Here is a 27,679-nt window from a genome sequence, read left to right as displayed (position 1 = left end):
TTTTGATGGGGCACAAGTCAACCTACAACAGGGACCAGCTCTCCAGGGACCTCGCCTGCTAGGTGGAGGCCTGAGCTTCATCCTGAAGCCTGGGACAGCCACCGAAGTTGGTGTGGCTTGGCCACGTTTGTGTTTCTTTCAAAATCCCTTTTGCAAAGAAGTAGGGAATAATTCGGAGGGGTCAGCCCGGACCCCCAGTTGTCCTATTCGCGGCTGTGTGAGGCGAGGGCCTGAATCAAAGGGCAGAGCAGCTGGAGTTCCCATTGTGGTGTAGCAGAAATGAACCCAGCTAGCACCCATGAGGATGTGGGTTTGATCCCCGGCCTTGATCAGTGAGTCAGGGATCCGGCATTGCCACGAGCTGTGGTGTAGTTCACAGACATGGCCCAGATCCCACGTCGCTGTGGCCATGGCGAAGGCCAGCAGATGTAGCTCCAATGCGACCCCTAGCCTGGGAACTTCTATATGCTGTGGGTGCAGCCATAAAAAAGAAAAAAGAAAAGGAAAAAAAAAGAAAAAACAAAAAAACCTGCAGAGCCACCCTGGAGGCAGAACAGATGTGAGACGCAGTTCGGGACGCATCCACAAGGGGGCGCACACGGCAAGGGTGCAGCACGCAAAGGATGGGCCCAGAGAAGGAGGTGGCAGGGCAGCAGGGGGCATCCCTCACCGCCCAGGGGAGGATGGTCTGGGCTGGGGAGCTGTGCATAGACAGGGCGCTCGAGAAGGGTCCTTAGCGATGGGCGAAACTCTTCGGCCCCCAGACTCGTCCCCCAAACCCATTGAAATGTGGATGAGGGTTGGGGGAGGGCAGGAACAGGCCTGCAGAGGGCCTCTCTCCCATCTCAGTGCAGTGGCATCTTCTTTAGACACTGGGGTCAGCTGGTCTCCATCTGCACTTCTGGAACCCGGAGCCCCTGGGGAGAGCTGGGCCTCTGGACCTTCGCGGAGACGGCGGCCCTGGGGAGAAGCAGGGCTGTGGGGGGCGAGGATGTGTTCCTGGTGCCTGTGAACCAGCAGGGGGATATGCTGGAGGCAGTTGGCTTCACGCGTCTGGAGCAGAGGAGGGGTCTGGACTCCACGGACGGACTTGGAACCATCAGCTTACGGTGGCGATTGAAAGAAAGGCCAGAAGTACAAAGAGGCAGCTCTCGCGCCTGCTCCCCGAGAGGTGGTGGTCCCCACCGCCACGCTCCTAAAGCGGAACGTAAAGACCAAAGACCTTAGGAGTTCGCTGCTAGCTCAGTGGATGGAGGCTCTGGTGTTGTCCCTGCTGGGGCTCAGGTCACATGGGTTCGATCCCTGGCCCAGGTTCTTCCGCATGCCACAGGCATGGCCAAAGCAAAAACAAACAAACAAAAAAACTAAACTCAACTTATTCAACTTTTCGAAGAAGACATAGGACCAAACCTTCACACCTTAGGGTGGGCAAAAGTTTCTTAGGACACAAAAAATACAAACTAATAAAAGTAGATGAATGGACCTTCATCAAAATTTAAAACTTTTGCTTTTTTTTTTTTTTTTTCTTCCATACCTGCAACATATAGAAGTTCCCAGACCAGGGAGAGAATCTGAGCCACACTGTGCAACACTGGTCCTTAACCCCCAGCACCACAGTGGGAATTTCTAAAACTTTCACTCTTTGAAATATATTATTTTTAAAATATAAAAATATAAACCACACACCAGGATAAAACAGCAGCAAATATATACATCTGACAAAGGACTTGTATATGGAACATATGAGGAACGCTTACAACTCAAAAATAGGAGGACAAATACCCCAATAATAGTAAGAGGAAGCCTTGAAGGGGCACTTTTTTAAAAAAGATAAGCATGCAATCAATAAGCACATAAAAAGATAGTCATCCTCATCAGTCTTAAAGAAATGCAAATTAAAACCACGATGACATTCTACTACATAGGGGTGGTTAAAATGTTTTTTGAAGGACAGTATCAAGTGTCAGCAAGAATGTGGGACAACTGGAATTCTATGACATTATTGGCAGGAATGTAAAATAATTCAGTCACTTTAGAAAACAGTTTGGCTTTTTCTTGTAAAGTTATACATATCTTCCCATACAACCCAGCAATCCTACTTCTAAGTATTCACACAAGGAATGTGAAACCATTTATTCACACAAACACATGTACTTAACTATTCACAGCAGCTTTTTTCCATTCATAGTTGTATAATCCCATTCAGATGAAACTCTAGAAAAGATGATTCTAATCTCAGAGGCAGATATCAGCTCAGTGGTTGCCTGATGCCTAAGGAATTGTTGGTTGACTGGGATAGAACACAAGGCCAGTTATTGGGGTGGCGGATGTGTCCCGTATCTTGACTGTGGTGTTAGTTACATGGGCATATAAAATTATTATAACTCAGAAATATACAATCAAAATGATGCATTTTATCACATGTAAAAAATACCTCAATAGCATTAATTTTTTGAAAAAAATAGCACAAATTGAAAAGATATAATTCACTCATGAAAGAATAAAACTTTCTTTACCTATTAAAGACCAAAATCAACCATGGAAAAGTCTATCTAATCTAAGAAACCTTCATAGAGAAAGACCCATATGTGATAATATTTCTTTTGCATACTGGTAAAATTTTTAAATTTCAAGTTTAAATTTAAAAGTATCTACAAGTGTCACAATTGGGGGAAAAAATACCTAAAAGAGAACAAAAGTCAGAAAGTCCAAATACAAAATGTTGATAAACCCAAAATGATTGACTTAAAAGTTGACAGATCATCCATCCCTGGGGATATTTCTATTTAGTGCCCACCCACATTTCTAAAAAAGAAACTTAAATTAGGACACAGAGAAATCGCTACAATAATAGATTTCTAAGATAAACTAGTCCTGAAAAATATGACATCTAAATTGAAAACATCTTGAGGGGGCCCGGTGTGGAAAGTCATTAGGAAGTGACTCCTGCCAGTGGCCTCTCCTAGACTTTCATATGTACTTCACATAAGGCTCCACTAGCTGCTCCAGGGTAGAACACGGAAGGTAGTCCTGAATTAGCACATCTCATTCCTTTGGCCACAGTGATTAGTGCAGAGATGGACATGTGACTTCGTGAGAGCCAATGAGGCAGGAGGACTTCACTAGGAATCCTGGGAAAAGGACTCAGCCTCTAGCCCCAGATGCTTGGATATCATGACCCTGAGAAGCACATCGTCACCAAGGAAGCAAACATAAGAATTAAAGATGAAAAAGGAGCCCTGGTGTCATGGTTTGATCCCTGGAGCAAGTCACACCTGACCAGCATGTCCTGAGATGTCTCAGTATTTGAGCCAATAAAACTGCAAGCAACAAAAAAAGGCTTCCAACAAATACACTGAGTCCTGAATATGGTGGGGTTGCCCAAAGAGCTTAGTGATCTGAGGGTGCATCAGTTCTATTAAGTGAGGGAGGTCAACTCCAGCTCTTGTCTTCATTAGTCAAACGATTTAATTTTTTTTTAAAGATAAACAATTAGTGAGGGAAATACAAGTTAAAATGAACTCAAGATAACTTTTCAACTATTGGGTTGGCAAAAACCTAACCTCTGAGGACAAGTATGGGCGAGGATGTGAAGAAAAGTCTACACTGACACAGTGCCGGAGGGAGAAATCATTGCTAATACTTATTAACATTTAAAATTTACATGATGGAACAAGTCCACTTCCCGGCATCTACCATATGGAAATGCCCATACAGGGCACAAGGAGGCATGTTCAAGGATGCTTATTGTAGTTTGTTCAAATAAAAGTAAAAAGCAAGATGCGGAGTGAAAGAATGTATTTGCAACACTAATAACTGCTAAAGAATTAGCATCCAGATTACATGAATAACTTCTACAAGAAGATGAATAGCCCTGTGTGAAAATGGGCAAGAGAGATTTGCATGGGCAGAAGAGGAATCTAAGTGACTAATAAACATGCGAAAAGATCCTCAAACTTGTTAGTTGTATAGATAACCAATACTTTGAGTACTCAGGGAAATGCCAAGTGAAACTACGAGCTATCATTACACACTCACCAGATTAGCAAAAATTTCAAAACTTGACAATGCTAAGTGAGGGCAAGGATAAAAGGCAACAGGAACTCTCCTACAAGGTGGGTGGGGAATTTAATTTGACACAACCACTTTGGAAAATGTTTCTCTATCTTTTCAAATGAAAGTTATATATACCCTAAAACACAGCAGCTCCACCTCTAGGTATGTCTTCTAAAGAAGTCCACGCAGTGTAAAGCAATGTTCATTGTAGCATTGTCCACAGTAGTCAAAAGCTGGATAGAGCCCAAGTCCATCAACGGCAGCATGGATAAATAGGATTGCGGCATGTTCATATAGTGGAATATTACTCAGTACTGAAAATGCACAAACTATAGCTTGACAGAACACATAACACGAATCTCTCAAACATAAAGTTGAGCAAGAGAAGCAAGAAAAAAATCCAGTATGATTCTATTTATGTAAAATACCCGAACAAATGAAACTCATCTATATTATTTAGAGTTGCACAGTTGGACAGCAAAACCATAAAGAAAACAAGGAAGTAATCATTATAGAAGTCCGAACAAGGATAGAATAGGTATGATGGAGGGCAGGTACCCAGGATAGGTGTCGGCACCGACAGCCTCTATTTCTTGACAGGAGTGATTGTTACAGGATACTCATGTCAGATCTGTTAAAATGCGCATATATATTTGATGTACCTTTCTGTGTGTTCTATTTTTCTAGTTCTTAAAAAGTAAGAAACAGTTCTCACAGACACTTCTGTGTTCATTTAATTCCACAAATGTGGGACAGGTGCAATGCCAGGTACCAAGGATATGGAGGAACACAGGATCTGTTCTTTGCCTTTAAGGGAAAATAAATACAATCATTTAAGTGCAACAAGACGTGGTCTGCTAAAAACATGAGTAAACTGTTAACGATACGCAAGTGAAGGGAACCTGTTTGGGGAAGGACCAATAGAAGAACCAACTTAAGCAAAGGATCCTTGGGGTTGTCTGGGAACAGCACATAGTCTGGTGTTCAAAACAGCTCAAGTGTATTTATTGACTGCCTCCCATGAGCCAGGCACTGGCTAGATGTACAAAGATGCTCAAGACATGGTCACTGCCCTGGAGGAGTTGTACCCAGAGAAACTGGGCTTGTGGTCTGTCCTGGAAGGAGAGGCCTCCTGGGCAAGACAGATGGACTGGTTCTTGGATAACTCAACTCTTATGTTTGTGGGAAGTAGGGGAGACAGACTATGGAGAAGACCCAGATTCTGAGAACTTTAAAGCATATTAAGGTTAAAAAGGAAAAGGGACAAATTAAATGCTCATGAATAAGAATGGGGTTAAATGAGCAGTGGTGTGTGTGGTTCATATACACAATGGAATACTGCTCATTCATAAAAAAGGAATAAAATAATGCCACTTGTAGCAACATGGACCGACTTAGAGAGTCTCATACTAAGTGAAGTAAGTCAGAAAGAGAAAGATAAATACCGTATGATATCACTTATATGTGGAATCTAAAATACGGCACACAAACATTATCACAACATTATAAATCAACTGTACTTCAATAAAATTTTTAAAAATGAAAAAATAAATTAAGGGCTTTAATAATAAAAAAAAAGAACAGTGGTGCATTCACACAGTGCTGTTTCATGGAGTGAAAGAAACATACATGCACTACCATGTACAGAGCTTGCAGAAAACTGGTGAATTAAAAACAGCACTTGCAGGAGGACCCTTATTGTTCTTGGCGTGTAGTAAACAATAAGCATTAGCCTTTTATGTGTAGGTATAAAGTGTAACAACATGATTCTTCGATACACGTGTATGTTACAAAAGGATGAGCACACTGGGTTGGTTAACAGCTCCATCACATCACCTAATTATCATTTCTTTTTGTTGTGATAACATTCATATCTACTCTCTTAGAAAGTTCAAGTATATAATACAATATTATTAACTATAGTTAACCAGGCTGCCCATTAGATCCTCAGCTGATTCATACATTGCTGGTGGGGAAAAAAGTGGTGCAGCCACTTTGGGGAAAAAAACTCTCCATCAGTTAAACAAGAATCATCATGTGACCCAACAATTCCACTCCTGAGTGTATACTCAAAATAATTGAAAACACTTGTCCACACTTATACACAAATGCCACAGCAGCACTCTTCACAAGAGCAAAAGGTACAAACCCAAATGTCCCTCAGCTGATGAATGGATAAACAAAATATGATGCATTTCTACGATGGTTATTACTGGTTATTATCAACATAGATGAACCTCGAAACATTAAGCTAAGAAGCCAGATACAAAAGGCCACCTATTTCATAATTCCATTTCTACGGAATATGCAGAACAGGAAAATCCATAGACACAGAAAGTGGCTTAGTGGTGGCCAAAGGCCACAGGGAGGGTGAATGGGGAGTGACTATGGATGAAGAAGTGGCTTCCCTTTGGGGTGATGAAAATGTTCTGGAACTAGGTAGTGGTGGTGGCGTAAAACATCGAGGATGTACTTGGAGTTCCCATCGTGGCACAGGGGTTAACAAATCCGACTACAACCATGAGGTTGTGGGTTCAATCCCTGGCCTTGCTCAGTGGGTTAAGGATCTGGCGTTGCCGTGAGCTGTGGTGTAGGTTGCAGACGTGGCTCAAATCCCGCGTTTCTGTGGCTGTGGTGTAGGCCAGAGGCTACAGCTCCAATTAGACCCCTAGCCTGGGAACCTCCATATGCTGAGGGAGCAGCCCTAGAAAAGGCAAAAAGATAAAAAAAAAATAAAACAAACATCAAGGATGTACTAAATGCCACTGAATGCACTCTTTAAAATGGTAATTTTTTATTTTTATTTTTTGTCTTTAAGGGCTATGGCATATGACGTTTCCCAGGCTACGGGTCAAATCAGAACTATAGCTGCCAGCCTACACCACAGCCACAGCAGCATCAGATCCAAGCCATGTCTGTGACCTATACCACAGCTCACAGCAATGCGGGATCCTTAACCCACTGAGCGAGGCCAGGGATTGAACCTGCATCCTCATGGATGCTAGTCAGATTCATTTCTGCTGAGCTATGACAGGAACTCCTGGTAATTTTTATTTTATGTGTATTTTACCACAATACCCAAAACTGGTGCATCCACCTTGAAAAAAGTTCCTCAGAAATGAAACATATAGTTCATACAATCCAGCAATTCCATTCCTAGGTATATACCCAAGAGAAGTGAAAACATATGTCCACACAAAACTTGTACACAAATGTTCACAGCAGTATTATTCAGAATAGCCAAAAAGTGGAAATAACTCAAAAGTCTGTCAACTGAGAAGTACATGTATAGAATATATAGAGTTCTCTGGTATAGCCAGAGAACAAAATATTATTCAGCAATAAAAAATAATGCTACATCAAGAGAAGAATGGATAAAGAGGAACTGTATAAATGTGGTACATATATACAATGGAATATTACTCACCCACAAAAAAGAATGAAATAAGGCCATTTGCAGCAACATGGATGGACCTAGAGATTATCATACTAAGTGACGTAAGTCAGACAGAGAAAGACAAATATCATTGATATCACGTATGTGGAATCTTTAAAAATGATACAAATGAACCAACTTATAAAATGGAAACAGACTCACTGACTTAGAAAACAAATTTATGGTTACCAAAGAGGAGAGTTGGGGGAGGGATAAATGAGGAGTTTGGGATTAACATATACACATTACTACATATAAAACAAGTAATCAACAAAGACCTACTTGTAGTGCAAGGAACTTGATTCAATATTCTATAATAACCTATGTAGAAAAGAATCTGAAAAAGGATAGATAGATATATGTATATAACTGAATCACTTTCCTGTACACTTGAAATGAACACAACATTGCAAGTCAACTATACTCCAATGTAAAATAAAAATTAACATTAAAAATAAGTGACAACACTGGAATTCCTTAATCTAACAACAACAACAAAAGTAATGTCACAACATGGATGAGCTTGGAAGATATGCTACGTGAAAAAAATCAGCCACATATTTATTACATATTCCATTTGTATTAAAGGATCAGAATAAACAAATCCATAGAGATGGGAAAGGAATGGTTGCCAGGAGCTTGGAGAGGGGAGATTAGGGAGTAACCATGGATGCTAAAGGGTCATTTTGATGGTAATTGAAAAATGTCCTAGGAGTTCCCATTGGGGCTCAGCAGAAATGAACCCAATAAGTATCCATGAGGATGTGGGTTCAATCCCAGCCTCGCTCATTGAGTTAAGGGATCTGGTGTTGCCATGAGTTGTAGTGTAGGTCGTAGACATGATTTGGATCTGGCTGCAGCTCTGATTCCACCCCTAGACTGGGAACTTCCATATGCCATGAGTGTGGCCCTAAAAAGGAAGGAAGGAAAGAAGGAAGGAAGGAAGGAAGGAAGGAAGGAAGGAAGGAAGGAAGGAAGGAAGGAAGAAAGAAAGAAAGAAAGAAAGAAAGAAAGAAAGAAAGAAAGAAAGAAAGAAAGAAAGAAAGAAAGAGAAAGAAAGAAAGGGAGAAAGAAAGAAAAGAAAGAGAGAGAGAGAAAGAAAGAAAGAAAGAAAGAGAAAAATGTCCTAAAATTGGTTGTAGTGATGTTTGCACAAATCTACGAGTATACTCCAAAACCACTGAACTTTAAGTGATGAATCATATAGCTTATGAATCACAACTCAATAAAGTTTCTTTTTTAAGCCCACTTTTTCTCACTCTTCTAGAATTATCTCTTTGACAAAGCTTCTAGTTTTTCAGATATTCATGCTGAATACTCTCTTTTTTAATGCCAATTCATTCTAGCATTTAACCACTCTTTATACATTACTTATTAATAGAAAGAGTAGTGTTAAAATATACCACGTGTCTATTAACCTCTGAGATAACCAGTCATAAAGATAAACACGGGATTTTGGAAGAGAACCAAACCATTAAATCATTTTAGACATTGGCCTAAGATTTTTAAAAGTGCCTACTAAGAATGACTGGGCATTTTGGGGCTTTGTTCTCCTGACTTACCTAAAATTCAATCTTCAGTTCAACCAGGAAGCCTGAGCAAGTATTACTTGTAGAGACCCCTTCTAGGGGGACAAGATGAGCTCAGGGAGTGGGCAAAGCATCTTTGCTGCCCCTCATCACCCAGCTGAGGGTCCTGCTGGAAAGAAGTCACTGAAACTCACTTGGAATTTATTCAGATCAGTGTTTATCGACTTCAGCATGCTTGCTACTTGGGGCCAAATGATTCCTTGTTGGGAAAATAGGTGGGTAAGTGCTTTGTAGGACTTTGTTTTTTGTTTGGGTGGTTAGATGGTTGGGTTTTTTTGTTTGTTTGTTTGTTTGTTTGTTTAATGGCCACATCCACAGCATATGGAAATTCCAAGGCTAGGGGTCGAATCAGAGCTGTAGCTGCCAGCTTACACACCACAGCTCACAGCAACACTGGATCCTTAACCCACTGAGCGGGGCCAGGGATCAAACCCACATCCTCATGGATACTAGTCAGGTTCATACCGCTGAGCCACAATGGGAACTTCTATTTTTAAAAAACAAATTTTATTGGAGTATAGGTAACTTAAAATGTTGTGTTGGTTTCAGGCGGACAGCAAAGTGAATCAGCCATACGTATACATATATACCCATTCTTTTTCAGATCCAATAGCTCCTCTAATAATGAAGTGTAGAGCTGAAGTCTCCTCTAGGATGGAGACCTTTGAAACCTGAGCCTCCCAATAGGAAAAGAGGTTAACCAAAGAATAGACTGGTCTCAGCTAAGAAGCAAGAAGGACAATGGAGAGAGGGTTCCAGCATCTGGCATGAATCAGAGCCTCTCTGGGCAGAGGGAGAGCCACCTGAGAGAGTGTAGCAGAGCAGGTGTCAGGTGTCAAGGCCTACAAGGCTGGAGTAGAGGCCCTGGGCAGGGACGGGACAAGTGCCTTCAGAAGATCTGGGGCTGCCCCCAGACTCTGAGGGTCTCCCAGTGGGAACCACCAGCCAGGTGGCCCAGGGGCTTTTCTAAAGCATCTTGGGCAGAAACAATGGGGGAGCCCTCTGAGGTAGCTGAGTCCCTCCTTGGGCAGAGGGGGCAGTAGGGTCTGAGATCAAAGTCATCCCAATGTGGGCAGAAGGGGGAGGATCCCACATGGGGGAGGCTGGGAGCCCCCAGGTACCCTCAGTCTGGGCCCACTTTCCTAGATTGTAAATCACAGCATTATGCAAGGACGGTCCACCAAGCTCTGATTTCCCAAAGATTTTGCTGCACCTGTTTTAAAGTAATATGTGAGGATTCGTTTTAAGCTGGGCCAGCTTAAAACAGCTTATAGTTACCTGTAAAACACGCCTTGCTTTGATAAGCAAAAGTGAATTGCATTATTTATTAACTTGAATTTTGTATTACTTCTGAAGTCAAGTGTATTTTCAAACTTTTCTGGGCTATTTGTGCTGTGTTTATATATTGCCTGATCACATTATTTGCCTACTAAGGAGTGTTTTGTTGTTTTTTTGTTTGTTTTGTTTTGTTTTTTAAGCTATAAATCAGGCCCTTTTTTTTTTTTTCTGATCTATATGGATCTTCTGGGTTTTTTTTTTTTTTTTTTAGGGCCACTCCCACAGCATATGGAAGTTCCCAGGCTAGGGGTCAAACAGTGCTGCAGCTGGCAGCCTACACCACAGCCACATAAAGCAGGCTCCAAGGTGGTTCTGCAACCTACCCCACAGCTCACAGCAATACTGGAGCCTTAACCCACGGAATGAGGCCAGGGATCGAATTCGCATCCTCATGGTTACTAGTCAGGTTTGTTACCGCTGAGCCATATGTATCTTTTTTTAAAAAATAATTTATTGAGATGAAGTCACATAACCAAATTAACCATTTCAAAGTGAATAATTCAGTGGCATCTAGTACATTCACAATGTTGTACGGCCACTACCTTCTTACGGTTGCAAAACATCGCTCCCAAGTACACATTTTTTCAGTGTTGAAGTGGGTTGATCCTTTGTCAAAAAATAAATGGACGTCCATCTCTTTAATCCCTAATACTTGGAAATACAAGGTGACAATGACGTTTTGTGGTAAAGACTGTTCTCTTTGGTGCCATCGTGTGATAACAATTCAGATACAAATGTAAGCTGAATACCAGATAAAAGCTTGCAGGGCTCAAAAAGAACACCTTTTTTCCAGTTTAGGTTTTTTGGGTTTTGTTTGTTTTTGAGTGAGACAAATAAAGTGTTTATGAAGAGGGAAGATACGAGCAGAGAAAGCATGGGTGGGCTCCAGGAGGTGATGGGGGTGGAGAGAGATAGACAGACAGAAGGAGAAAGAGAACCAGTTTTCCAATATGGCTAAATACAACTCTTTTTGCAAAAATAGGATGAACGGTATCAAGGTACCAGAAATGACTTTTTTTCCTTCATATGCCAAATGTTTCTTAGTACACTTTTGTTGATTACCTTCTTGGGTAACTTTTCCTAATACTCAGAATTTCCATGTCATGCCCTGTGCTTCCCGAAACCCGTCTCATTAAGCTCATCTCCCCTGGCCCTGCCAGCTGCTGTAGCTGCAACCAACAAAGAAATCAGCAGATGTTAACGAAGTCAGGCCGGGGAGGGGGGGGGGGGTGTCTTTGGGACTTCTTCCCAGGCTTTCTTTCTGATGCAAGGTGCATTTAAAAAGAGGGAATTCTAATATGAAAGTGGAAACTGAAGTCTTTCCAAAGTGTAAATATTGTTGCTTTGATAACCAAAAGTGAATTGCATTATTTATTAACTTGAAACAAAAACGAAAAACCCAGAAAAACCTCAGAAGCTTTTATTTTCTAGAGTAGCACCTGGGCCCTCTTCCCCATTTGTCAAGAGGGTGTCTAAGGACACTTGCCTTAGGTCAGAGGTCAACACACTTTTTCTGTAAAGGACTGGATAGAGGTTAGCAGACCACATCTCTCTGTCACATATTCTTTGTTCTTTTTATTGCTGTTGTTTTGTTTATGACATCCCTTTAGTCCTGCTGTAGAGCACGGGAAGCTGATCGCTTGGGGTAGAACATGATAGAAGATAACGTGAGAGAAGGAATGTATGCATATGTATGACTGGATCACTTGGATGTATAGCAGAAATTGAGAAAATGTTGTAAATCAACTCTAATAAAAAAAAAGTTTTTTAAATCCCTTTAAAGATCATTCTTCGCTCTGGGCAGCATGAAACTAGGCCCTCTGGGCAGATGCGGTCCCTGGCTATGCTGTATTAACCCCTGGTTTAGGGCCCCAGGGAATAGCAATGCACAGAGGTGGGAGAATGGGTTTCGATCCAGACTGGCCTTTTAACTCTGTGTCCTTTTGACTTAGCCTTACCTGCTTCTTCAACAGGTAAGTGTAGGATTTGGACTGGAAACTTCTAAGACCCATTCTATGACTCTGTGACCATGTCCAGATCACCTTGCTAAAGATACCTCCTGCTATTGCCAGACATGACCCCTGTCTTCATCCCAAGCCTCAGCATCATGCAAAACCTCACCCTCGGACCTCCCACAAGCCCCTCCAACAGCCCGGCCTCCCTTCTTCCAGCAGCCCTCTCAGGAGCCAAACACAGGAGGAAAACGGAGCCTGTAAGAACCATGTCTGCCCAGGAAAAACCAGGGCAGTCCATCCGAAAGAAAGAAGACCACCCACCTGAGACAGGACGCCCACTTTCTTGCAGTTGGTCCCTCCAATGAAGACCATGTTGGGCATGACAGGTCGGGGAAACTCAAAGACAAAGTCGTATCTCATCAGCCAAATGTCAGCCTTGCGATATAAGGCGGGTAGGTCCACCTCTATCTTGAGGATATCACGTGCGAGGTCTTCGTACTTAGTATACAGCAGGTCAAGGAGGATATTCTCCAAGATCCTAGTAAGGAAGTTGGCCACCCGTTGGGGGAAAGTCATCCGGTCGGAGAACGCAGTGTAGTACCTGGGGACGTAGGACGTGGGGCTTGGGGTCCTGGTGAACGTGTTCTCCAGGGAGCACGGGAAGCCCCTGAAGAGGTACACGGACGGCAGGCCCAGGTACTCGGCCAGGATCACCCCGCAGGGTAAGGCCGGGTCTGTGAACAGGGCATCGAACTTGGCCTCCCGGAGGAAGCTCAGGGTGGCGGCGTCCCTCAGGAGGCTCTGGCAGGTGAGGAAGTACATGTTGATCACAATCATGTTATTCCTGTACTCCACCTGAGCGGCGTTCAGCAACCATCGCTCCGAAAAGTGGTTTCTTCCAAAAGACCGGTAACGGCCCTCCAGCTCCTCCTGGTCGTAGGGCACCGGATAGATCTTCCTGGTGTAGTATTTGGATTCTGTGAGAAGCAGGTTGATTTCCGGCGCCACCACCACGATCTCGTGCCCTTTCTCACTGAGCCGCACAACGATGTCCTTCATGCTGAGCCAGTGGCTTCCATCCTGAGGGACCACCAGCAGCCTGTCCCCTGCAACCGTGCCCCAAAGTGCTGAGAGGAGAACCGCTGCAGAAACTGCCCAAAACGCCCGGAGAAGGCAGGCCATGCTGGAACTTGTACAGGTAGTCACAAGAATAAGCAGTTTACGTGCTCCAAACCACACAGCTCCTGGCAACTTTTCCCTCAACTAATCAGTGATTTTCATAGACCCAGCCTACCTCTCCTTGCCCTGAATTGTCCTTTTCTGTAAAAGAACCCAAATTAATATTTAACCTTTTCAAAGCATACGGCTAACTTGCAGTAACCACACCCCGTGTCAGCTTTCGCCTAAGCTTCTGAGTTTATATTTCTCTGCGTCCCCACCAAACTGTCTCTCCCTCTCCCACTGGGGGACAACTCGGAGGGTGCCTGGAGGCCCCCTGCAGCCCTCTACCCTGAGCTCTCTAGATTCTGTGGCCTCGGTGATGCCATCTGTGGATAAATACCTGTCACTGCTTGTCCACTTACTTGTCAACTTTTCTCAGCGCCAAAAGGAAGCGTTAACAGGTGCCAAGTTCATGGCTTAAAACAACACAATGGAGCTAGTCACTCCATATCCCGGTTACGGTTACGTGGTTACCACAGTGAGGGTTGGAGTTGGGGGCTGGGGCGGGGGGAGCACTGCAGGAAGCTTCACAGCATGGAGAAGTCTGATCTACCATCCCTGCTACTGGGGCGGGGGAGGGGGGATTCCCTGTTATATCAGGAGACAAAAAAATCACCCTAATGCATTTGTGCTCTAAGACCACAGTGCCCACTTTGTGGTTAAGAAGAGGAATTATGAAAAAAAAAAATGAAAAGTAAAAAGGGGAAATAACTATTTAAAAAAAAAAAAAAAAGGAATTCTGGAGTCTGTCTGCCTCTTCCAAAGAGTGCGACCCCATCACTCTGCATCTGAATGGCCACATCTGTCATGTAGGGTTGCATCTGCACCTCCCAGGGTGAGGGTAGGGGGGCATGAGAATGTGCGAGTTAATCCACTAATCTGCAAGCATGAGTGCTCAGGGGCAGGACCCTCTGGATCAGATCAGGCAGCTGGGATCTGTATGCATGAACTGAAGGCCACTCCACTGGGCAAAAAGTAGCTCCTCCAAAAGCCTCAAGGAGTGAAAACTCCTGCCCCTGCCACGTGGATTCAAGAAGGGGTAAATAAAAGCAGGAGGAAAGTGGGCAGAAGAGGAGGTGGAAACACTTTCAAAGAGAAGAAAATGTAGAAATAGAAAACCAAGAGAAAGCGTTGGGTGACAGGAATTTGATGGCAGTAACTTGGATCAGCCAGCCCTTGAAACAAAAATGTGGCTCTATTCTCGGGACCCCAGACGCCTCGGGACCCCAGACACCACACCGCACTTTCTGGTTTAGAAAATACTTTCCCAAGGTCTTAGGGAATTTTCCACTCCTGAGGGCCCTGCAACAAAGACCACGAACAGGGTGGCCTCTGCCCTTCCTGGGAGGCTGGATGCCTGAGAAGGAGCCAGGTTAATTCCTTCTGGAGATGCCAAGGAACAATGTGTTCCGTGCTCCCGCCTAGCTTCTTATGGTTTCCGGGCAAACTTTGCCATCAGTAGGCACAAACAAGCACCACTCCCCATCTCTGCCTTAATGTTCACCTTATCTCACCTTCTCCCTGCGTGTGTGTGTGTGTGTGTGTGTGTGTGTGTGTGTGTGTGTGTCTGCGCGTGCGCATGTGTGGGCATGCAAATGTCGCTTTTATATAAGGACACCAGCCATATTAGGCCAGACCCCTCCCTCCAAAGATCTTATTTGAACAAACAACCATATTTCCAAATAAGGTCGTATTCTGAGGGCCTAGGTGTTAGGACCTCATCATATCTTTGGGGAGAACACAGTTTGACCTGCAACATCATCTTAGGCAACTGTGAAACTCCAGGTGCAGGTCTGACCATCCTCCTCCAGGTGAGAAACTTGAGACTTGCTGCCTATGGACAGGACATATTTTTGGTAACTTCTGCAGCTTCGGAGGGGAAAATAGAATTGGCCACATCTAGATCAGCTGTTCTTGGACCTTTCAGCCTCGAGGTTCCTTTAAACTCTTTTCATTTTCTTTTTCAGCTGCACTTGTGGCATAGGGAAGTTCTCAGGCCAGGGATCACATCCGAGCCACACCTGAAACCTACATAGCTGCTGCAGCAATGCCAGATCCTTAACTTACTCCTTTACATGCTCAACAATGTTTGAAGACCCCTAAACTTTTCTTTTCTTTTTTCTTTTTCCTTTTCTTTTTTTTTTTTTTTTTCGTCTTTTTACCTTTTCTGGGGCCACTCCCTCGGCATATGGAGGTTCCCAGGCTTGGGGTCTAATCGGAGCCGTAGCCACCAGCCTACACCACAGCCACAGCAACACGGGATCCAAGCCGCGTCTGCAACCTACACCACAGCTCATGGCAATGCCGGATCCTTAACCCACTGAACGAGACCAGGGATCGAACCCACAACCTCATGGTTCCTAGTCAGAATCGTTTCCACTGAGCCAGGACAGGAACTCCCTAAACATTTCTTTAAGTGGCTTATATCTACCCAAATGAGATATTTTAGAAACTGACTGACATTTAAAAAAAATACATTCCTAGTCAATTTATTTCACATAACAAGAATAAACCCGTTACAAGTTAATATAGATAACATCTTTAAAGAAAAATAGCTCTATTTCTCCGAACCAAAAAAAAAAAAAAAAATTTGTCAGGAAAGTGACATGGTTTTACATTCTTTGCAAGTGACAGATTACAGTCTTAGTGTCACTGACCAGCTTTTTCCCCCCAAAGAGTGCATGGTTCTTTAAATGCACCATTTCACGTGCACCCATCTCTGTGGGACCTAACACGTGGTGAGGGCCCTGGATTCGGAGTCAGGGAGCTTGGACTTGGCTTCTAGCCCTGCCACCCATCAGCCAAGGATGTGATCCATTCAGGAATTTCAGGTTTCTCAACCCTCCCTGATACCCAGGGAGATCACGCCAATTCGGCCTGATTTGTCGCCTTGCCAAGGGAGGTCCAAGGGGCTAAAGGCAGTGAGAGGTGGTGAGAGGTGGAGCCTAGCATGGCTGGAACGGACTCGCCCAGAGCTAGTCACGCACAGCTGAACAGGCATGCAAGGCCCTGTCCTAACCCGGGCCCGTGGGCTCGGGAAGCATGTTGGGACTCGGAAAAGAAGAAGACTGGGGAACAGCATGAAAGGGGGCACCCCCTCACCACGGGCTTGGGAAGCATGTTGGGACTCGGAAAAGAAGAGGACGGGGGAATGGCATGAAAAGGGTCACCCCAGCACTGCCAGGGCTGGCCCCAGAAATGCAGCCAAGAGGCATGTGCATGCAGCCTCCCGGGGGCTCCCACTCACAGTGATCAGAGACAGGAGGGGGCAACCTCTTGGTCTGGGACCATCTAGATGGTACAAAGAGCCCCAGAGGGTCACCAGGGGAGCACGGGGCAGGTCCACCCCTCCCGGTAGGCAGAGGCTGGGCAGGTCCTTTCTAAGAACTGTAGTCCTGGAGGGAGAAAGGCTAAGGCAAGGGTGTGGAGGTGGGAGAAGCAAGGTGTGTGAAAAACCCTACAGCCTAGGCCCCGTTCTGCGGAGGTTCCTGGCAGAGCCTTGCTCTGAGCTTGGAGTTGCTAAATAGGAAGCTGGGCTATGGGGCCTGTGCTTCTTCCCAGCAGGCCCCAAGGGACATCCACTGGAGTCAGGAGATGGAGGAAAGGAACTGACACCACTTAGAAAACATCGCCAGAGGCGAACCTTGCCAACGAAGACGGAAACATTTAGAAGAATGTTATAAACCTTACAGTTTTTCTTTATAGAGTTTGGAGAAGGGGCTTGGCAGGGGGGGAGGTGCAGTTGTGAGGGGGCACACATAGGACAACGGGAAGAAGAATCTAGAGTGTCTTCCAGTTGCAGAGGGTCAGGGAGGGGAGATCCTAAAACTGAGCTGCCTGGAGGGCCAGGCCTGCCCTGGGTGGTACTGCGGGGCCTGGGGTGTCCTGGGGCATCACTGAGGGCCCAGGGGAAAGTTAACCTCTTCTCAGGGACTCCCGAAGACCCGGTGACTGAGCTTGGGACATACACCTGGGGAGGAGGCGATGGATCCTGGGATGGAACCTCGGATTTCCTCAAATTAAAGGCAGGACACCTGACGTTTTGGGTAGAGGGGACGTGTAAACATATGTGTGTGCAGGGGGTCATGATAAGAAGGGGGAAGTTTAAAAAGGCTGACGCTTTGAATTACCTGCAACTCATGACTAACAGGTCTTGGACCTATAAGACATAGATAGATAGATTGATTGATTGATTAAATTTCTTTTCTTTCTTTCTTTCTCTTTTTTTTCAGGGCCGCACCCTTAGCATATGGAAGTTCCCAGCTAAGGGTCTTTTTATATCAGATCAAACACAAGACTCAACCCCTTGATGCCACCCCCTGTAGCAACTGCAAATGCCAGGCTCTTTCAAGGCCAAGCGTCCCCACGGTGGGAGCTGTATCAATGCAGCACTGAAACTACTTGCCACATAGAAGACCCTCTTGTTCCTAAAACTCCTCTCAGCCACCAGCGATTTCTCACTTGTGATGTGACCCTTTTACAGCAACCAGTCTCCTCTGCCCGCTTCCCTAACACCGAGGGTAGATGCAAATTTCTGAAAAGCAACTGGGCTGAAATCTAGGACACAGGCAAATCCTTTCGCTTATCCCATCCTGCAAGTCTCTTGGTACTCATCATGGGAGGGGCAAAATCCACAGGCTGAGGAGTCTGACATGGAGCAGGCGCCTTTCTTCCTCTTTAACAACCTTCGGAGGCCAAGACTGTTTGTCACACCCTCTTATTCCAACTGGATTTTCATTCATCCAGCTAATGTGCTTCTGGCACCAGGCTGAGAGCTAGAGATTGGGCAAGAGAAAAGCCAAATGTGGTTCCCACCTGGAGCGTACAGCACAGGGAGGTGTAATAACCACTCTACAGAGTTGTCGGAGAACACATTGATTGCCGTTGTGATAGACGATTTTTTAAGGGGGTGATATTGGGCCCCATGAGAATCCATAACTGGAGTGTTTGACTTTACCTGGGGGTCCCAGGAAGTTTCCCAAAGGAAGCATCACTGAAACCAAAAATGAAAAGGATAAGCAGATTTGTCTCAGCTGTGACTGGGAGAAACAAAATTCCAGAGAGAGGGACAGCAGGTATGAGGGTCCCAAAGTGGGGTGTTGTGGCAGACTGCAAGTGGGCACCAGGGCGGAAACATACCAAGGGAAGAAGATGTGGCTGGCCAGGCCGGCAGGGGCTAGACGTCACAGAGCTGTGTCAACTGTGTCAATGATGTCTTGTCTTTACTCCCCAATTCCAAACCAAGACTGCAGGTTAAAATTTGTCAAAGCTCACCTATTTTCATCACCTGGTCCTGGTTCCCTGGGGACTTCTGGGAAGCCAAAGCAGACTCTGCACTCAAGATCAATGTCAGAATCATCAAAAGCAGAACAGCCAGAGGTGGGCTGTCTTCTGTGATGCAATACCAAGTACACAGTACTATCGATGTGCTTAGTGGAAGAGTGGAACCTGGATCAATCCTGTCTATACTAAATTCCAGTATACAGGAACAAGTCATACACCACTGCGAGAGAGTAATCAGACAACTAGAACATGAAGCATTGTACAGGATGCTGACACAACTTACTACAAGTCAGAGCAATTTGTAAACGAGAGGAAAGAGTTGACAGATAAAAGAAAGGATGCAACGTGGAAAACATGTTTGTGTCCTGATTCAAACAAATCAGTTGTTAAAAGGCTTTTTTTTTTCTCATTAAAAAAAATGTTGGTTACATGCACATGACCTAAAATTCACCATTGTGAAGTTTAAAGGGTACAATTCAGTAGAATTGAGGAGTCACAATGCTATGCAACCATCAGCACTATCTAGCCCCAGGACATTTTCATCACCCCAAAAGAAAAACCCCTTTCCCATCAAGCGTTGTCTCCCCATTCTGCTATCCCCCTGCCTTTGGCAACTGCTAATCTGCTTTACGTTTCTGTGGATTCGCCTATTCTGGATATCTCAGGTAAATGGAATCAGGCAACATGTGCTCTTGTGTGTCTGGGTTCCTTCACTTAGAATTACGTGTTCAACACATTGTAGCAGGTGTCAGTATTTCATTCATTCTTATGGATGGTTACTATCTCAGTGTATAAATAGACCACATTTTGTTCATCCATTCCCAGTTGATGGGTATTTGGCTCTTGTGAGTAGGGCTGCTATGAACATTCCTGTACAATGTCTTCTTTCAGTACCTGTTTTCAATCCTTTAGGCATATGCCCAGCAGTGGAATTGCTGAGTCATATGGTAGTTCTTTGTTGCACTTACAGAGGATTTGTCAAATCACTTTTCACAAAAGCAGCACCATTTTATATTCCCACCAGGAGTGTCTTAAGGTTCCAAAGTCTCCACATTCTTGCCACTTGTTATTTTCCTTTTTGCTTGTTTGTTTGTTCAGTACAGTTATCATATTAGGTGTGAAATGGTATCTCATCATTGAATTTATTTTCATTTCTGTGGTAATTAACGATACTGAGCATCTTTTCATGTGCTTCTTAGCCATTTCAATAGCTTCTTTGGAGAAAATTCTATTCAAATTCTATTGCTCATTTTTATTTATTTATGCATTTATTTATTTGTTGGTTGGTTGGTTTGTTTATTGGTGGTGCCTGGAGCATGTGGAAGTTCCCAGGCCAGGGACATAACCCACACCAAAGTAGGGACCCAAGCAGATACAGTGACTGTGCTGGATCCTTAACCTGCTGCACCACAGGAGAATGCCATGACTTCATTTTTTAATTGGGTTGTTTGAGTTCTTTATCTACTTTGAACACTAGAACCTTATCAGATACATGACTTGGAGTTCCCATCATGGTGCATGGTTCCAACTAGGAACTATGAGGACGCAGGTTTGATCCCTGGCCTCACTCAGTGGATTAAGGATCTGGCTTTGCTGCGAGCTGTGGTGTAGGTTGCAGACGAGGCTTGGATCCCACATTGCAGTAGCTGTGGTATAGACTGGCAACTGTAGCTCCAAATGGACCCATAGCCTGGGAACCTCCATGTGCTGCAGGTGTGGCCCTAAAAGCAAAATCAATCGATCAATCAATCAATCAAATATATGACTTGAAAATACTTTTTCCTATTCTGTGGGTTATCTTTGCACTATCTTGCTAATACTCTGTGACTTATAGAAGTTTTTCATCTTGATGAAATTTATTTATCTATTTCTTGCTTGTTTCTTGTGCTTTTGTTCTTATATCTAAGAAACCACTGTCAAACCCAAAGTCATGAAGATTTACTCCAATGTATTCTTCTATGAGTTATAATTTTTATATTTAAGTCTTTGACCCATTTTTTTGATAAGCAAGAAATAGATTTATTAGTATAGGATGCTTGTGAGAGATGCAAGCAGGCAGGCATGAAAGCTCTGCTATTTGACCCATTTGAAGTTAATTCCTACATATGGTGTGAGGTAAGGGTCCAGCTTCATCCTTTTGCATGTGCATATCCAGTTGCCTCAGCACCATTGGTTGAAAAGATTATTCTTTCCCCACTGAACAATTTTCACAGGTTTATGAAGAATTAACTGCTTTCGCACAGCAAAGGAAACCAAAAAGACAACTTACAGAATGGGAGAAAATAGTTTCAAATGATGCAACTGACAAGGGCTTAATCTCTAAATATATAAACAACTTATACAACTCAACAGCAAAAAAGCCAACAACCCAATGGAAAAATGGGCAAAAGACCTGAATAGACATTTCTCCAAAGAAGGTGTACAGATGGCCAACAAGCACATGAAAAAATGCTCAACATCACTGATTAGTAGAGAAATGAAAATCAAAACTACCACAAGATACCACTTCACACCAGTCAGAATGGCCATCATGAATAAGTCCACAAATAACAAGCACTGGAGGGGGTGTGGAGAAAAGGGAACCCTCCTGCATTGTTGGTGGGAATGTAAGTTGGTACAACCACTATGGAGAACAGTATGGAGGTACCTTAGAAATCTATGCATAGAACTACCAATATGACCCAGGAATCCCACTCTTGGGCATCTATCTGGACAAAACTTTCCTTTAAAAAGACACATGCACCCGCATGTTCATTGCAGCTCTATTCACAATAGCCAAGACATGGAAACATCCCAAATGTCCATCAACAGATGATTGGATTCGGAAGATGTGGTATATATACACAATGGAATCCTACTCAGCCACAAAAAAGAACAAAATAATGCCATTTGCATCAACATGGATGGAACTAGAGACTCTCATACTGAGTGAAGTAAGTCAGAAAGAGAAAAACAAATGCCATGTGAGATCACTTATATCTGGAATCTAATATAAAGCACAAATGGACCTTTCCACAGAAAAGAAAATCATGGACTTGGAGAATAGACTTGTGGTTGGGATAGGGAGGGAGTGGGACGGATCAGGAACTTGGGGTTAATAGTTGCAGACTATTGCCTTTGGAATGGATTAGCAATGAGATCCTGTTCTGTAGCACTGGAAACTGTCTAGCCACTTATGATGGAGCATGATAATGTGAGGAAAAAGAATGTATACATGCATGCGTAACTGGATCACCATGCTATATAGTAGAAAATTGACAGAATGCTATAAATCAACTATAAAGGAAAAAAATAAAAATCATCGTAAAAAAAAGAATTAATTGGCCATAGATGTATATGTCTAGATTCTCAGTTCTAATCTACTCACCTATATGTAAAAGACAGGTTTTTTTGAGACTACTGGGGAAATTTAATCATAGACTAGAATTTTAAAGTATTGAAGAATTTATCAGAGTTCCCATTGTGGCTCAGCAGAAATGAATCTGACTAGTATCCATGAGGACACAGGGTCAATCCCTGGCCTCGTTCAGTGGGTTAAGGATCCAGTGTTGCTATCAGCTGTGGTGTAGGTCGCATGGCCTTGCTGTGGTTGTGGCATAGGCCAGGGGCTATAGCTCCGACCCCTAGCCTGGGAACCTCTATATGCCGACCCTAAAAAGATAGAGAAAATTAGGTATGATAATGATGATATGGATGAGTAGCAAATTTTTCTAATTTTTATGTTTTGTGAAGTATTTAGGAATGGAGTACCAAATCAAGAACTTCCTTTTAAAAATGATAGTCAGTTTTTAATAAAGAGAAAAGAGAGATAGATAAAAAAGCACAGCAAAATAGTGAAAATTATTTAAGCTGAGGATGTGTATAGGAGGTCCATTACCCTAAATATATCCTTTTGTGCATGTTTGAACACTTTGATAATGAAAAGTTGAAATAAACAGTCTTGGTAGGAGACATTGGTTTCCCCCACTACCAGATCAATGTGAATTTTGGAGTGGAGCCAGAACCTGAGAGCAATAAGGAAGAGGGCATCTTTTACTGCTGTGCAAACTCATCCAGCCTCCAGTTCCCCAGAGCTGGCACAATGCCCTGAGATGCAGAAACCGAAACTGGATTCTTTCTAGTTGGACTCAACAATCAATTCTGGTGGGACTCAACTGAAAATTGAAAAGGACTGAAAGCAATTTCTTTTTTTCCCCTTCAAAACTACATTTGGAGTTCCCATCGTGGCGCAGTGGTTAACGAATCCGACTAGGAACCATGAGGTTGCGGGTTCGGTCCCTGCCTTTGCTCAGTGGGTTAAGGATCCGGCGTTGCCGTGAGCTGTGGTGTAGGTTGCAGACGCGGCTCGGATCCTGCGTTGCTGTGCCTTTGGCGTAGGCCGGTGGCTACAGCTCCAATTCAACCCCTAGCCTGGGAACCTCCATATGCCGAGGGAGCGGCCCAAGAAATAGCAACAACAACAACAAAAGACAAAAAAAAAAAAAAAACTACATTAACGTTCTCCTGAATGATGACCTGCCATCCTGGTTAACGAATTTATTACATCCCAGAATAGACTCCCCCTGCAACAGTCATCAAAACTGTATGGTATTGGCACAAAGACAGAAATATAGATCAGTGGAACAGGATAGAAAGCCCAGAATTAAACCCACACACCTACAGTCAACTAATCTATGACAAAGGATGCAAGAATATACAATGGAGAACACCACTGTTCAATAAGTAGTGCTGGGAAAACTGGACAGCCACATGGAAAAGAATGAAATTAGAACACTCCCTAACACCATATACAAAAATAAACTCAAAATGGACCAAAGACCTAGATATAAGACCAGACGCTATAAAACTCTTAGAGGAAAACACAGGCCAAACACTCTCCAACATAAACAACAGCAACATCTTCTCAGATCCACCTCTTAGAGTTAGGACAATAAAAACAAAAATAAACAAATGGGACCTAGACTCCCCCTGCACGGACTGAAGGAGATTCTGTGATAGAGGATTCTTAAGAAAACCCCCTGTGGAACCCAAGACACAGCCACCACCCCCCCCACACACACACACACCTACACGCACCCACATACACACAGGTACAACACACACTCTATCATCAAGCGATAGAGTTTCCTTCCCATCAGACAGACGAAATTCAGACTACGACTCCTGTTCTCAAGCAAACTGGGCACTTTACCAAGGGAAAGCCTGTCCACCTGAAACAAGGCAGGAGATACATACAGGGTCCACGGGTCTTTGGATGAAAATCTGCTTTTGTAGTTATGCTGTATCCAACAGCCTTTGGTGTTTTTGTTTTTTCAATGTTTTATTTATTATTATTTTTTTCTTTTTTTAGGGCTGCACTCGTGGCATGTGGAGGTTCCCAGACTAGGGGTCTAATTGGAGCTGTGGCCACCAGCCTACACCACAGCCACAGCAACACCAGGTCCGAGCCGTATCTGCGACCTACACCACAGCTCATGGCAACGCCAGATCCTCAACCCACTGAGCATTTGGCCAGGGGTCAAACCAGCAACCTCAAAGATGTTAGTTGGATTCGTTTCCTCTGCACCACAATGGGAATTCCCCAAGTTTCATTTCTTACTGTGTTTTTCAAAAACAGTATTAAAAAATGCAGCCTGGAGGTTATATACAATCACATCAATTGTATACACATACGTATCAAAGAGGACGGATTTATAAAATTTGATGACACACAATTAAATGAACTGGCACAAAATAAGTTGTTCGACCAGAAAAAAAAAAATTACAAATGCCAAGGATATAAATGACAAATAACAGCTTAGTTAGAAATCTTTTTTTAATGTCCATAGCCAGATAATTATTATTTTCTTAATGGCCACAACCACGGCATAGGGAATTTCCCAGAACAGGGATAAAATCCAAGCCACAGCTGCAACTGACACCACACCTACAGAAATGCCGGATCCTTTAAACCAGTGTGCAGGGCTAGGGATGGAACCCATATCTCCACAGTGACCCAGCCACTGTAACGGATTTTTTTTTTTTTTTTTTTTTTTTTTTTTTTTTTTTTTTTTTTTTTTTGCTTTTTAGGCCCACGGCCTATGGAGGTTCCCAGGCTAGGGGTGGAATAGGAGCTGTAGCTGCCGGCCTACACCAGAGCCACAGCAACACCTGATCCGAGCCGCATCTGTGACCTGCACCACAGCTCACAGCAATGCCGGGTCCTTGACCCACTGAGCGAGGCCAGGGATCCCACCCGCGACCTCATGGTTCCTAGCAGGATTCATTTCTGCTGCACCGAGACGGAAACTCCCAGATTGTTCTTAATAGGCGGCAGGAGAGTAACGTACCTTTGGCAATGGCTTTCCCTCGTGGCAGTTGATGCCTCCGATGAAGATCATGTTGGGCATCACGGGTTTGGGATAGTCCAAGACAAAGTCAGTCCGCAGCAACCAAACTGATGCTTGGCTATAGAGATCGTATGCTGTGACCTTCGTCTGGAAAATCTCAGAGGCAATTTCTAAAGCTCTCTTTACAAAATAGTGGCAAAACAAACGTTCCTCCAAGTGCCAGATGTGATTCCGCAATCGCTCCCCAAAAGTCATGACATCCGAGAACGCTGAGAGTTCTCTTGGAACGTAAGAAAGAGGCATGGGACACTGAGTGCTCTCTTCCAGATGATGGCAAAATGGTCCCCTGGTGAAGACCACAGCCGGGAGGGAAAAATACTTGGCTACAATTAAGCCACACATATCAAAAGGATCTAGAAACACGGCATCGAAAGAACTCTCTTCTATGTATTTGACCAGCTTGGTGTCATTAAACAGACTCCCACAATGTGAAAAAAAGTAGTCAAAAAATTTGGTGGATTCACTCATTAACATAGAAAACATACTCATTTGCCGGGCTTTCCACTGGAAATCAGAGAAGATCTGGAACTCACGATTCAAATCCTCCAGAGTGTACGTGGTGGAGTAAGTCTTCACTGTCATATTGAATGAATTTGTCAGTTGCCAACTCACCTCTGGTGTGACCAAGACCACCTCATGTCCTCTGTGGATGAGTTTCTCCACAACCGAACGCATGGTAAACCAGTGGCTCCCATCCATGGGTACTACCAGCAGCTTGCCTGCCTCGGCAAAACCAGGGGACAGCAGCAGACACACACAGAGAGGAAGGAAGCGGGTTAAAACCACAGGAGCCATCAGATAACCGCTGCCCGGAGCAATTCGGCTGCCTGGATTCTAAGCTAGTGTAATATGATCCACAGAAATACAGGCACAAAACCTGCCCCGGAAGAGGGTGTTACACATACAGTGGGAAAGAAAACTGCACTCACTGCCAATGATTTACTCATAAGAACAATAATGAATGAATAACACTTACTGAAACACCTAGTGACTCATGAGACTCGGGCAGAGAGCATGGACTTTGAGATCAATTGCAATTACCTTTTATATATATATATATTGCTTTTTTAGGGCCACACCTGCAACGTATGGACATTCCCAGGCTAGGGGTCAAATCGGAGCTACAGCTGCCAGCCTATACCACAGCCACAGCAACACCAAATCCAAGCTGCCTCTGTGACCTACACCACAGCTCACAGCAACCCCGGATCCTTAACCCACTGACCGGGGTCAGGGATTGAACCCACATCCTCACGGTTCCTAGTCAGATTCGTTTCTGCTGCGCCACGATGGGAACTCCCCGCAATAACCTTTTAGAAACAGAATTACTAGGCAAAGTTTTGGGAGCTGAGGACTCAGAAAGATATAAAAGAAAGTGGGAGTTCCCTTCGTGGCACAGTGGTTAATGAATCCGACTGGGAACCATGAGGTTGCGGGTTCGGTCCCTGCCCTTGCTCAGTGGGTTAACGATCCGGCGTTGCCGTGAGCTGTAGTGTAGGTCGCAGACACGGCTCGGATCCCGCGTTGCTGTGGCTCTGGCATAGGCCGGTGGCTACAGCTCTGATTGGACCCCTAGCCTGGGAACCTCCATATGCCGTGGGAGCGGCCCAAGAAATAGCAAAAAGACAAAAAAAAGAAAGTAAATGTTAATAAAGATGGTATTTTTGCAGGTTTCCCGAAGGACCTTTTGGATTTTCTCTTCAGACTACCAAAGACTCTCTGCCTAGAGGGTAATTGACATCCCAGGGTCCAAGGAAAGGTGCGAAGCCCCTTGTCCCTGACCTCCTCACTGGCAGTGGACTTGAGGTCCACAGGCGTGTCTGCAGTCCCTGGCATTATGCTCGTCTTATTCCATTTCTGAACTCTCTAAGGCCCCTGGAAGGTTGACATATGATTGACAGTCCAACCTACATGGACTATTCTAGAGATGGGATGGGATGGCGCTTTCTCTAGATACGTCACAAACTGTGGGTGGCCACCTGCCCAGTGCTTGCCCAAAGCACTCTGCTGCAACCCCCCTCTCTTTTCCTTCCACCTCCACAGTCCTCTGTTTACACCTCTGCTGTGGCCTCACCCCAGTGGGCCTGGTGCCCTCCTTCAGGAACCTCTGTATCTGTCTCTCACCCTCTCCCAAGCACTCCTTGAGGTCAGGGGATACGTTGCCTTCATGTTGGTACCCTCCGCCCACAGTACCCACACTATGCCTCACATGGAGAAAGACAACCTGACCTTGGACTTCCACCCTCTAGAATCATGAGAAATAAATTTCTGTTGTTCATAAGCCACCCAGTCTATGGCCTTCTCATGCTTCCCCCATGTGGCCCTGGGTGGTTGGGCCATGGCCTTGTCTCTAGGACCTGTGAGTATAATAAACTTTGTTTTTCTGAGCATCTCTCGTGTATCTGATTATGG

At 44.2% G+C, this 27,679-nt stretch overlaps 2 protein-coding genes across 2 annotated transcripts in view; both read right to left on the bottom strand.

The window, feature by feature from the left end:
• The window catches only part of UGT1A6 (UDP glucuronosyltransferase 1 family, polypeptide A6), a 72,939-nt gene extending 59,293 nt beyond the window's left edge, over nt 1-13,646 (bottom strand). The window contains exon 1 of the mRNA XM_005672294.4: nt 12,696-13,646. Within this exon, the coding sequence (XP_005672351.2) occupies nt 12,696-13,556 (861 nt within the window). The 5' untranslated portion in view covers nt 13,557-13,646. The remainder of the gene's footprint in view (nt 1-12,695) is intronic.
• An 11,534-nt stretch (nt 13,647-25,180) lies between these two features.
• Nucleotides 25,181-26,118, bottom strand: LOC146396208 (UDP-glucuronosyltransferase 1A10-like). The gene has a single exon (XM_084999115.1). It carries the CDS (start codon nt 26,060-26,062, stop codon nt 25,181-25,183), a length of 882 nt encoding a protein of 293 aa, XP_084855241.1. The 5' UTR covers nt 26,063-26,118.
• Between the last annotated feature and the right edge of the window lie 1,561 nt (nt 26,119-27,679).

Source organism: Sus scrofa, chromosome 15 (genome assembly GCF_054392235.1).
Source record: "Sus scrofa isolate SSC_HxYL_T2T_F1_AM1 chromosome 15, Sscrofa_HxYL_maternal_Yorkshire_Landrace_v2.0, whole genome shotgun sequence".
NCBI lineage: Eukaryota > Metazoa > Chordata > Mammalia > Artiodactyla > Suidae > Sus > Sus scrofa.
The sequence above is the reverse complement of the archived record's forward strand: the minus strand, read 5'-3'. Positions and strand labels throughout refer to the sequence as shown.

What these genes read in the sequence shown, in the direction of transcription:
- LOC146396208 (XM_084999115.1), bottom strand. Translation starts at nt 26,062, where the DNA reads ATGGCTCCTGTGGTTTTAACCCGCTTCCTTCCTCTCTGTGTGTGTCTG.